Source organism: Ctenopharyngodon idella, chromosome 11 (genome assembly GCF_019924925.1).
Source record: "Ctenopharyngodon idella isolate HZGC_01 chromosome 11, HZGC01, whole genome shotgun sequence".
NCBI classification, from domain to species: domain Eukaryota; kingdom Metazoa; phylum Chordata; class Actinopteri; order Cypriniformes; family Xenocyprididae; genus Ctenopharyngodon; species Ctenopharyngodon idella.
Window position 1 is genome coordinate 21922055 of NC_067230.1, and position 12944 is coordinate 21934998.

The 12944-nt window shown below is 35.7% G+C and overlaps 1 protein-coding gene and 1 long non-coding RNA gene across 3 annotated transcripts in view; one reads left to right on the plus strand and one right to left on the minus strand.

Annotated features, from left to right (window-relative positions):
- On the plus strand, nt 1-10204 carry LOC127522102 (uncharacterized). The gene is made up of 2 exons (XR_007932524.1): nt 1-365; nt 6940-10204. It is a non-coding gene; the product is annotated as an uncharacterized LOC127522102 (long non-coding RNA).
- The window catches only part of phf2 (PHD finger protein 2), a 26620-nt gene continuing 22880 nt past the window's right edge, over nt 9205-12944 (minus strand). For both annotated transcript variants that reach the window (XM_051911693.1, XM_051911692.1), the window contains exons 21-22: nt 11760-12054; nt 9205-11533 (exon numbers count right to left, since the gene is read on the minus strand). In XM_051911693.1, coding sequence (XP_051767653.1) covers nt 11445-11533; nt 11760-12054 — 384 coding nt within the window. In that variant the 3' untranslated portion in view covers nt 9205-11444. The remainder of the gene's footprint in view (nt 11534-11759; nt 12055-12944) is intronic.

The following is a 12944-nucleotide window of genomic DNA, read 5'->3' on the forward strand; positions in this document are numbered from 1 at the left end:
GTGAATATTTACTGGAGTGAAAAGTGCGACAACTAGCCAAAGAGACCCCTATAATGTTGCCACAGTCGCAGTAACAGCAGCATGTTTACTCGGCACTAGAGGGCAGATGTTCAGCGGATCTACAGGTGTTGTTGTCATCGAGTGTTTGACCACCGCAGACGGTAATTAGCGGCTCAGCCCTTCACGCTGGGCGCGATAACATCAGTGGTTGAAGATGCGCCCTTATTCATCTTCCCGCCATCAGCGGTCACGGTCCATTTCCGCTGCACAAACGCCCGCGGATGTTTTCCTGATTAAAGCGGCAGATAGAGCGCCTGTGGGCGGGATGAGCGGAGTCAAGTGCAGCCTGTCACTGATGATGCGGGGTAAGTGTTGAAATATTTACCCTGCAAAACAGAATGGATTTGTATTCAGGAATATTCACGAGATACAGCGGGAATTAGCCGTTCTGATTTACCAAGACCAAATGCTTTAGATATAAAATGTTGACAATATCATATCTTAAGGTTTTCCCCTCAAGACGATGTATTAAAATGAAGAAAAGACCTGGAGGGTTGTTACAAACTGTTTAAATGTCTGTACCTTAAAGTGCTTTCTTACGTTAGCCTATGTGTTTCAAACTATGATATTTCCATGTTTATCCTTATCAAATTATTATCGTTTCGAAATAGCTTACCTAAACGATGTAAATTATTGTAAAGTACAAGAATGTTGTTGTTACAATCTAATGGATAAAGGAAATCATTTTAAATCTAATAACCTAATCAAATTTCTTTGTTCAAAATTTTATTCCATCCCCCATCACAACTACCATTTCATTTTTAACATTTTAACTCAAAATGGCACATATAGGGAACATTTATATTCCAAACAGCAAATGCAGCTGGAATAAATGTAGAATACATTAAACCGTCTAATAAGGCTGTTGTTATATGATATTATATATTAAATTAAACATTCAAATTATACCAGTTCTGTCATTTAACATCCATTAACATGATCATACATAAAAACCCATAATCCATTTGTGAAATTTTACATTAATTTTACTGCACATTTAGATGTCATATCTCAATATCAGTATAATTTCAAAGTGATTTTTTAAATAACATGTTGCTCATATATAATTATGACTGAATCACAGTGTACTGGAACTGAAAAAATGTTTTAATACGCTCTTTATTTCATTCTCAACCACGGAATTAGCCCTTTAAAGGGATAGTTCACCCAAAAATGAAAATTCTGTCATCATTTACTCGCCCTCAAGTTGTTCCAAACCTGTATAAATTTCTTTGTTTTGTTGAACCCAAAGGAAGATATTTTGAAGAAAGTTTGTAACCAGGCTGCTTTGGGGCACCATTGATTTCCATAGTAGAAAAAAAATACTATGGAAGTCAATGGTGCCCCAGATCTGTTCAGTTTCCCACATTCTTCAAAATATCTTCCTTTGTGTTCAACAGAACAAAGAAATTCATACAGGTTTGGAACAACCTGAGGGTGAGTAAATAATGACAGAATTTTTATTTTTGGGTGAACTAACTCTTTAAGACGCACCTTCATTTTCTGTTTAGTTTAATTTATTTATTAATTTAGTTTTATACATGCGTATTCACATTAATATGATGACGACTTCTTAAACGTCAACCAAAATGTTCTCCTAAATCTGCAAATCACTCCAAATCAAGTTGTTCAAATACAGACACACTTTGGAGGACCAACAGGATATACCTCTGTTGAATATTTAACCAAATACACTGAACCAAATCTTTTAGTAAAGAACGAGAGGTGTGATAATGTTGGCTTTGTATTACTATGTGAAAGCACCTGAGCCAGACACAAGAGGCTAAACCAGCTGCTGTTTCCGCTAGCTCTCCAATTTTGTTTAAAGAAAAAACATAACAATTATTTACACTTCAGAAAGCCAAAGGTCAGGCAACAGAGTTTGGAGAATGAGCACCTTGCATCTGCTTCATGCTCCAAGGTGGAGAATCTGACATGAGTGATTTTTGCCATACACCCTTTTGGTGTTAAATGAGATCTGACCTGGGCAAGGGTTCACTATTAGCTGCAAAATCAGATATGCAACTGAATGCGCACACACAGACTTCTTCCAGAGCTTGTTTGCTTGGATTAGCAAAATTTTCATTCTATACTAATACATTTTAAGGTTTTTAAATGTTGTCATCCAGCATTCTAAATAGCACTGATAAATAAAAATCAGATCTCTCAAACTGAATCAAATTCCTCCAAAAACAGATGCCTGTCTTCTTGTAAGAACTTCAAAACTCATCTGAAACAGAACGGCTGTCAGAGCTCTGATAATTATTTAGATCTGCCGCATACTTGTGGTAAGCAGGCTGAAACGCTCCCTTTTAAACGCTCCACTTTAAACTGACCAAAATTGAGCGAAGAATAATCCCTGTCAGTTGTAGTGGTCTGCCTCACATCAGCCTGGAAAAGCTTTAATACGACTGTGCCACATTCATTTCTGTAACATAAACGAACTCGATTCATTCTCCCATAGCCCGAAAGCGCAACTTAGCCGAATTTAACTGAGGCATTACAGCCGGCGGGCCTGTGACCACATAATTTCTCCTCAAAATGCCCCACACTTCCTCTCTGTGTTATCATTATGCCTCTCAATGAGACACTTGAAAGCCTCTGCCGTTCTGAGACCGAAGCGCTGAACTCTGGAGCTGTTCGCACTGATTGGGCCTTTTCCAAATGAGGCCATGGTCTATATCAGGCCCGTTTGACGACATAACAAGCCTGTTAATATTCGAAGGAAATGCTGGGGGTCACAGAGCTCGCAGCCATTTGACCTTCAGGGTTCAGAGGGCAGAGAACCGAGGGGTGGCACATGGCAGAAAGAGAGCCCTAATGATTTAGATATCTGTTACACACTCAGCAGAAAGCCAATCTCCTCTTATTAACCGTCTGCCCTGAGAGAGTCGAGCGTCTGTCCGCTAAATAATAAACCAACTTTGTGGAGAGTGGGGCCAATTTTAAAGTGCATTTGAATCGGCATCTCCAAAATGACGGATAATGAAAGACAGTTGACCGCCGTCGGTGTGTGGTACGATGACGATTCATATTCTTTAAAGGCGTATAGTTGGTATACAGTAGGTGGTGGAGGGAATGTCAAATATTATGGAAGATTATAGAGTCTTTTGGACACATTTGTTTATTTGCCTTGCGCTCAAAGCACTCTTGCACTTCAGAGTTAAGGAGGGTGCTCGGCCTTTGTGGCTTCTGACAATGAGGGTTGTCACAGAAGTGGGATCAAGTGAGCTTTTGCTAAAGTTCGGCTGAAAACGGCCCGTCTTACTTGCCGAGGCATGGAGTGGTGCTCAATTTCATCTAAATAATTTTGTACACATGAGCCTTACAAAACCGTGTCCTTGGAAAACACTTTCAAAAGCAATTTCCGTGTTGTACTACTGCATGTAAACAGAGTAATTGTATTTGGGAAACTCCCTCTGCCAGCTGAACGCAATCCTCCTTGCACAACGTTTTTTTTTTTTTTCCGCTGGGACAGAATTGGATTACAGTTTTAATTTCATGTATGATTACGATATCGAAAATGATAAGCAGAATATGTGTGTTATTAGATCTTGGGACAGAGTATCGTTCATTGCATTGAAAATATAAACATGATACTATGGCTTTTTTGTGGAAATGTACTAAATACTAAATACTAGTTTTTTAAATTAACTTGTGGGTCAAACCGTTGTTATTTGGGGACACTGACTCTACTCTTAAGTTACAGCCCAAGTGTTTCCTTATGGTCATTGGGGTTGCTTACATAGAAAATGGCTGGTTTCATATGTATGGTAAAAGACCAGATGTTTGCATTTGTGAGCCTCAACCCTAAATTTGTTGCATCTGGCGCTGAGTTTCTCTGTTTATGCCGAACTGAAAGGTTGCGATTATAGATGTTTATTCACGTCACAAGGATTTGATCACACTACAGTGTGAAACACTTCACAACTGCTCATGTGAATGGGGGTCACAGAGAGTTTAAAGACCTGATGGGAAAAGCTTATTGGCTAATGGAGGCATAGATATGCCCATTCATAAAGTTCTGGCATAAAGTCTACAACATTTTTAACTTTTTTCCCCAAGTATCTTTTGCAGGTGGAATATTCCACTTAATGTGACCCACTTATTTAATCAGCTCTGGTACCCACACTTATGACCTCATAGCTAGTCCAACAGCTTTAAAACATCTCAGTATGTCAGCTCATTTAGTTTTAACCTATTTGTGTCATCAGTGGTTATTGTACAGCAGGGGTCTTCAACCTTTTTCAGGCCAAGGCTTCTCATTCACTTGTTAAATACAGAGATCAAACAGGGTCCACCTGTAACATATTGCATAAAACTGCGTATTGCAATTTAACCCTGACCTATAAAAACAGGCAATTAGTCCGATATTAATTTAGATACTTTATAATGTTAAGCATTTTTTCCCCTTCACATAGACTACTAGAGCTGCACGATTCTAGATCAACTGAAAATTACATTTTTTTATTTTTTTTTTTCAAATAGAGATTATGATTCTCCCACAATTCTGAAGACAACTAAACAAAAGAAAATGTAATTTACTAGAGGTTCTGACAAAATATTGCCTTCACTCTTTTTTAAAATGTTTAAATAATTGAATTGAATGAATGATTCAATGACTCAAATACTTCCCGTTTCATTATGGGGTGAATCAGCGCTTTTGAACCAATCTCTTGAATGAATGATTCAATGACAAATAAATGTTTTTAACAGTCACTTTTTAACAGCAACAATGTAATTGATAGAATCATTATTTGAAGCCTCAAGTTACTTTCAAAAGGTGATGTTCTATTTTGATCGCTAGAAGACATCAGTGTTTATGTGCGAACTATAAACTTTTTTCTCAGTACTTCTTTGATAATTTGAATATTTGTAACACATACATAATGATACTATGTTTGAAAAGACTGTCTGTAGGTGAAGCTGATTCATACCTAAACATGATAACTGCTTTCTCTGGGTCAGATTTGAACGTTCTGGAATGATTTTGTCAAAGGTTTAATAGGCACAGGCGAATTGTTGTCATTTAGGAATGAGATCGTGTGGGAGTTTGAATCGCGATCTTTTAACGATTAATCGTACAGTTTACAATACCGTTCAAAAGTCGGAAAGGTCGGAAAGATTTTTTAAATAAGTCTCATGCTCATCATTGCTGCATTTATTTAATCAAAAATACAGTAAAAACAGGATTATAGTGAAATATTATTACAATTTAAATGACTGTTTTTTATTTTAATATATTTAAAAATGTATTTAATTCCTTTGATGACAAAGCTGAATTCTCAGCATCATTCCAGTATTCAGTGTCACATGATCCTTCAGAAATCATTCTAATATTCTAATTTGGTGCTCAAGAAACATTTTTAGTAATATTAGTGCTGAAAACAGTCGTAAAACTTTACAATAAGGTTAATACTTGCATACTTTAAACATTCATTTAAACATTCACTAATACTCTATATAAATCCAAAGTTGTATCTGTTTTATTTAACAAAACATTTAACAGACCGGAGCTTACATGAACCAACAATGAATGACAACAATGAATTTTTATGAACATTAACAAAGATAAATAAACACTGTAACAAATGTATTGTTCATTGTTAGTTAATATAAGTTAATGCATTAACAAACGTTAACGAATGGGACAGTTGTTCTGCTTTAATTTTTGTGGAAAACATAATACTTCAATTATTTGAAATAGAAATCTTTTGTAACATTTTAAATGTCTTTACTGTCAAAAATAGAAAAGAAAGAACAACAAATTCTTGCTGACCAAAACTTTGAACGCAAAATAGAGACATGCACATAAAACAGAAAGTCCCTGAAGGATTTCTTCAGGGGCATCACTGGGACCTTCCTCCCCTCTGCAAAAATCTTCTTGAACCATGAGGAATGTAACTTCTAAGACCCTACAGCGAGGCTGAAGACCACCAATAATCCACAGCGATGCCTGCATCACTGTTAGGCCACACAAAGACATGACTTACTCAAACATTCCAATGCAATTAAAGCATCTTCTGCATGGCACGTTTCACTAAACCACTGGGGGCTTGTTAATAAGACCGCAGGGCTTTTACTGAAATCACAGTGAGAGGCGGGCGGTCCATTCACATCTGTGACCGCTACACCACATATGATCACCATGAGATAAGCTCAAATATGACACTCCGCAGATCCACCTGGACTCCCCCGACACTGCAATTATGAAACCACTTGCCCTCCTAAAGACACCTATAATTAATTCCTAATGGACTCAGAAATGATTTTAAGCCTTGTGACAGTGCTGTAAAACAGAGCTAAAGGGAAAAACCTAAATAAAAATGGACAAAAAGAATGTCTTCTAAACATTAGAAATTCTGTAGACATCCTAAAAAAAGCATATAAACATCATAGAAATAAAATAGCATCATCAAATAATTGTTTGATTACATAACCTGTAAGTGTTTCATCAGAACCGTTATTGTTTTCAAGTAACAAGTAAAGTAACGCATTACTTTTAAATTTACAACCAAGTTACTTTTTCAAATAAGTAATGCAAGTTACTTTGTTTACCCATTTATTGACTAACATCATTTCACTTTTGGTTTGAAAAGGGCCTTGACGTGCCAAAAAAATTAAAAAACAAACAACCAAGTCCAGCCCAGGTGAGATTAGGTAACGCAAAAGTAGCAAAACACATCACTTTCCATAAAAAGTAACTAACATAATTAGTTACATTTTTAGGGAGTAACGCAATATTGTAACATATTACTTTAAAAGCAACTTTCCCTGACTGATCAGAACCATTTAAATATTAAACACAAGAATTTTAAAGTCTCAATCCATATCCATTATTTTTCTCAATGTAGCCAACATGCCTGTTTTTTTCTCTAGGATATTTTTGGTCGAGGAGAATGTCCTCCATTGCTTTAGTCATCTGCCGTCCACAAGCTTAACAATAACACACACTCTAAAGACATCGGGCAGATGTCCCTGTGGATGAAGAGTACATTTTAAATGTAAGTATTGTCTTACTCATATCTGCTGATCTATCCAACCATACATTTGGAAATACTACCAGTCAAAAGTTTGGACACAATTAATTCATGTTTCCCACAATTTAAAAAAAAATCTTTTTTCCAAAAATAATTGAAATTAATTTTGTAGAAATAAAACACAATTTGTACACCCAAAAAGGTTTTTAAAGTACAATTTTTTTTAAAGTACAAATTTATTTTATTGTTGTATTGTTTTTTTTTTTCATTATTTAGTAGGATCAGATATTGAAGGAAAATGCAAAGCTTCATATTTTTAATGAATTTACTGCTATTATAAAATGTAGATAGTAATAAAAAAAGTAGGTGTACAAACTTTTGACTGTTATTGTAAGTTTTAAAACTAAATAATTAAAATACATGGCAAATAAATCACACAACTTTTGTGAAATAGGCCATGTATTAATAGATTGGTTTAAGCATAGCATTAAAAGATATTTAGCCACAGAACACATGAATGGAGATGTTAGGATTCTCTTTAGGGTTAATGTCCTATTTTATATATATATTCCATTGTTTTTTTAATGCAATAATTGATTAAAGGTCTTAACCACCAATCTTCTTCCAAATCAGTCATACTCCATCTTTCTGAAATGGCACTGTTTTTTCTGATGTTAACTAACTGCTAAAACAATGTTTGCTAAACACTGCTGTGCACAGACAAACAAACTGGTGGCAGGAACAAGTTAGGCCTGATATACGAGCCTCTTCTGCAATTCCTCTCAGAGATAAACATCATTAATACGCTACAAAGTACTTAGGGGGGGACATTGGTTGCTACTTTGCTTGGGGGGGTGGTTTACCGTGAGGCAATGAGCTGTGGCGTTCTCTGCGCTGTGTGGGATACGTGGCAGATGTCGATGACAAAATCCGCATTTTCATGTCGAGAGTGGAACCCTGCCACATACTCCAACAATAACAAATAAAAAACTCAAATATGGTTTTACCCTGAATTATTTGAAATGCATGTCATGCCGTTAAGATTTATGTGGGATCGTGTGTAACGTTAAAGACCAAAAGGAAGAAATTGAGGAAAAAGTAAACATAAAAAATGTGAAATTGGTTGAAGCCACATTTTTACAGTAATTGTTTGCTTATGGACAATTGCTTTTGAACTGTAAGCTAAGATTTCCTCTACAAATTAGCTCAAAAAAGACCCATCGATGACAGACCTGCATTTTGTTTATACAGCAGCTATTGTGATGCACATTCTAGAACATTAACTTTATTTTGATCTGTAAAACTAGTGTCATAAGTGGAGCAGATGTACCTGTCAACCCTTTCCACTGAGAAGCAAGCAACAGACGCATTTTCTGGGATTTCTATCTCCACCTGGTGGCTCTCTGCATGTTCACCTCCAATCCTTGTAAATCAAGAGCTGAGATGTTGAAAATGAGTCCTTGCTCTTAAAAACTATTGGAAGCCACTAGGAAGTAAAGAAAAAAACACAAAGATAATTTACACAGAGCAGAGATATCATGAAGTGCAATACTATTCTACACACGTCCCCTTACACATACGCACTGTTGCATATGACGCTCAGAGTATATTTGAACTATACGACATAGTCCGGCAACACGAATAGAGATATTAACAGTGTTGACCTTGGCTTGGTTTGTGAGAATGATTTGGCCGGAGCCGCCGGCTTGACTCGCTGGTGTTTTGGCTTTAGCTGTGTATTAAAGAAGAAAAGCAAAAAGCGCAGCTCGACTCCCAGTGGACAATGTGGTTCTAAATGGGGGGATTGTGTGCGAGTCGAGAGTTTCTCCAGGGCATCAGACCTGAATGGTACAGTAGCATGAGCCCATTTAAAAGTAATTACCACAGCATGTTCCAGGGAACGTGTGTAGCCCTGCCATTCCATATGAATGGTGGAAGAACATGTTACCAAAACTGACTTTTGTGTGCCGTTAAGGCACGGGAACAGATTTTATATACATAATGAGCAACTCACTGCAGTAAGAAAAACAAATTATGCATGGGACAATAAAGCCTAATACAAAAGGTTAAATATAAACAGCAAGAAAAAAGCATTTCTGCAAACACATGACATGGATGTTAATTCAAAACACATCTTTGTGAGTCAGAAAACAGAGTGCACCACTACAAAAGTATCATTCACTGCCATGAAACAGTGGATGCATTTAATTGTTTGAACATATAAAAATAAACCACAACAAAGCAACACACATTTTGTACAAATAAAAACCTGAAATAGTTCCATTGTTTTGATTCGGAAAGGTGGATACAAGATTTACATTGGTAACTAAAACACTGCAATTTATGAGCACAGTAAACCTGGTTAAGAATGTACATACTCTATTACCAAAATAAAACTCATGGCATGATGGTATGGATCTTTAAAATAGCTGCTTAATAATAATAATAACAATAATAATGTAACATTTCGTATTGATGAGCAGTTGCACTTGATTTGATGACAAATTTTGCTAAGACAAAAAAATAAACTATTGCCCAATGTTAATGATAGAAGTGTCCTAAGGGGCTCACAGACTGATAAAAGATTTAAAACAAAACCTCTTAAGAATTATACAAGTATAAAAGGCTACAAACATTAATAAATTACATCACTGACACAGAAAACACTTCACAAGGTGCTAGTAAAATAACTTTAAAATCCATCAGGGGTATTTTAGCTCAGGCTGGTCGTAGAAACATTGTTGATTTTTTTTTTCTCCTTATCCCCCATCATAAATGAATCATAATACACATGATTTTCTGCATGTAAGGCCATATGAGAATAAATGTTACACTGTGTATTTTGTTCTCCAGGCAACACCTTTAGTCTAATGTAACAGAATGAAATGAAAACAAAACAATGGTTAAAAAAAGTACAGCTATTGTGTATCTAACAAAAAAAATGAAAAACGTAATGACTATTTCTATATCTTTATATATATTTTTGTTTGTAATTAGCAAAAACTAGTAAAAATGTATAATGAAGTATTAAGGAAAAAAGGATACAAAAAGTAGTCATTTAAAAAGCTATATACAGGCTACATTCTACATACTGTACTGTGAAGCAATATAAATGCATATTTCATTCTAGGGTAATTGGTGCTGCCTGTGAAACAAACAGAAGAGAGAAAGTATCCCCATGTAGTGAAATGTCATGGATGAGGCTTATCATCAGTGCTAGAGATCCTATTTATGTAGTGTTTCGTTGCTTTTGGCAAGTGTTTTGTAATGTAAAATTGAACTGTAATAAGAGCTACATTGTCAAACAATAAAATAATGCGAAAAACAGGATGACATAAAACTGATTGTAGTATCAATGTCTAAAAACAACAAAAATATATAAATAAAAATGTAAAAGATGTGTTAACTATTCAGTAAAAGTTTAGTTGACATTGTATGTCATGTGATACACTGAATTGCTAGAACAAGGGGAAATAAGATATTTTTAAACTATGTAATTAAGTGGAAATATAGTTTATCGATATGCATGTTTGATTAGTTTTTTCCCAACAAAGACAAATTTTTCCTATATTTGTAAAAAAAAAAAAAAAAAAAAAAAAAAAAAAAAAGTTAATAAAGATAAAATAAAGTTGTCATTTTATAGTAGCTATCGAGACAACATTAACAATATGAGTTCATATTTGTGCTTCACTGATGTTTTGTAAGTGCCTTCTGGCTTTTCTCAAGCTACCTATAACTTGTACAATTATATTAGGTCAATAAATATTATCTGTGATAGTGCTTAGCAAACAGAAAAGTACTTTTTCAGTTGTCCCATGTAGGTAATGCGTATAAAATGCTTTTTTGCTTAAGGAAAGTAAATTCCAAATGGGGGATTTTAAAATCACCCAGGCAGTTATTGTGAAAGTCGTCATCTCTTTAGTAATACTTGTAAAAAAAAAGAAAAAGAAAAGATAATGATAAGCCACATCCAAAAAGCAATAATGAACTTCTTGTTTGCAACCTTCCACCAACCCTTTCCCCCCGCAAAACAATGCATGCAACTGGAATACATGCAAGGGATACTTTCTTTGTCTTGGAATGACTGCTATTTACTGTATCTTATAATATATTAGCAACCCCTGATAAACTGATAGCCGTAGTAAAACAAGACAAATTCTTCTTACAAAATATTAATAGCAGGTATTCTGTACATTTTTAATATCTGAAAGTTATAAAGTAAAAGAAGAGGCAAAAACCTATCTGAGCTATGTTCTTCTTAGAAATTGAAAACTTGTGGGATCCTGTTTGCGTTCCCGTCCGTTTCAGTCCTTGCTGCTCTCATCCCGGCTCATCGAGGGAGGGAGGGATCAGTCCACGGGTCCATAAACATCAGGAGAAAGTCTGAGTAACCCATTGTCCATGTTACAGCAGGAGCTTGCCGTTACGATGAATCTTTAAGATTTTTCCAAGTCTCTGTTTGGCCGTTGCCATTCCTTTCTTTAGCCGCTTGGCTGTGGGCGAGACAAAGCAAAATGGTTAGCATATGCAACAACAACATCACAACTCTATGATCACTCACTTTCGCATCAATACTTTATTAAGCCACAGCTGTGTCAATAAATTATTAATGGTGCAAAAATTGCTGCTCTCATATTGGCCCGTGCAACATAAACAAACCTTTAAACATGAATTAACACTCATCACAGTAGATCCTATTTATGTTTTGGCCAAAATCACCTTTGGCGTCCGTCGAGTTCCCACGTTCGACTTTTGCTGGCGGGACAGATGAGGTGATCTGCGATGATGACGATGATGAAGGCCGCCTCTGGCTGAGGAAGACTCCGGGGGCCATGGGTTGCGAGCTGCCGGCGGTTTTGCCCGTTCCAGTGCTGTACTCGTGGTCGGCCAGGTTGGTCTCGGAGTCTGGGGTGGGTTCTGGAGAGCTGCTGTCCTGAGAGAGTTTGTGAGGCTCCTCTACAGCCATGGGCTTCTTTTTGGTGCTCTTTTTCTTCTTCTTGATCTTTTGCTCCTCCTGTAGCAAGAACTAGTTAGTAGAGTAATTTAACTAAATCAGTCTTACAGCTGTTTCTATGAAAATGGAAGCTATTAGAGAGGATTGAGAATTTTTTACTTTAATGACACTCAAGCTACATGAACTCCACAAGTTTGGGAAAAACCTGATGATCATGTTCTCCAGTGTGGTTTGAAAATGATTCAAAGAGCATATTGTGCTTTAAGAAACAAAGGAGTTCACGTGGTCAATGCCATCCATTTGCGACCTTAAATAGTGCAGGACCTAAATATTTCTTCATTTTGATTCAAAATCCTTTCAAAGTTGTTTAAATGGAATTTTAAATTCCAAGATGTTTATGTGGTCTCAGACGTTTGAACCCCACTGTAAATGAATGGCACGATGCAATGTAATGATTGCAAATGAGACGTTCACAAAATTTTTATTAAGTAAATTGTTTTACTCTGTATTTACATGGGCTACACTTTTTGGGGGAAAATACCTAAATCTGATAAAATTCGATTAGGTTTGCTGTGCTTGTTTGTAGGGCTACACAATTTGGCCAGAATTTTGTGATTATCAATGTGATTATAAAAATTATATATATTTTTATAATTTGTATTATTATTACTAAATAAAAATATTAAACAAACATATCAACCTAAATTCATCCTGTGTGTGTGTTATATATATATATATATATCAGTCAAACCAAAAATTATTCAGACATTTTTGATATATTTGTACTAGTGGGTGCAGGACACTACAGTTCATTTATGTAAGTGAGGATAGCAAAATAAAGTAAACTGTGACATATTATACCCAAAAATTCTTCATACAGTGGACTACCAGTAAAATTGATAAAAATTTGGAATCAAAAATTATTCAGACACTTTGACTTGACCATGTTT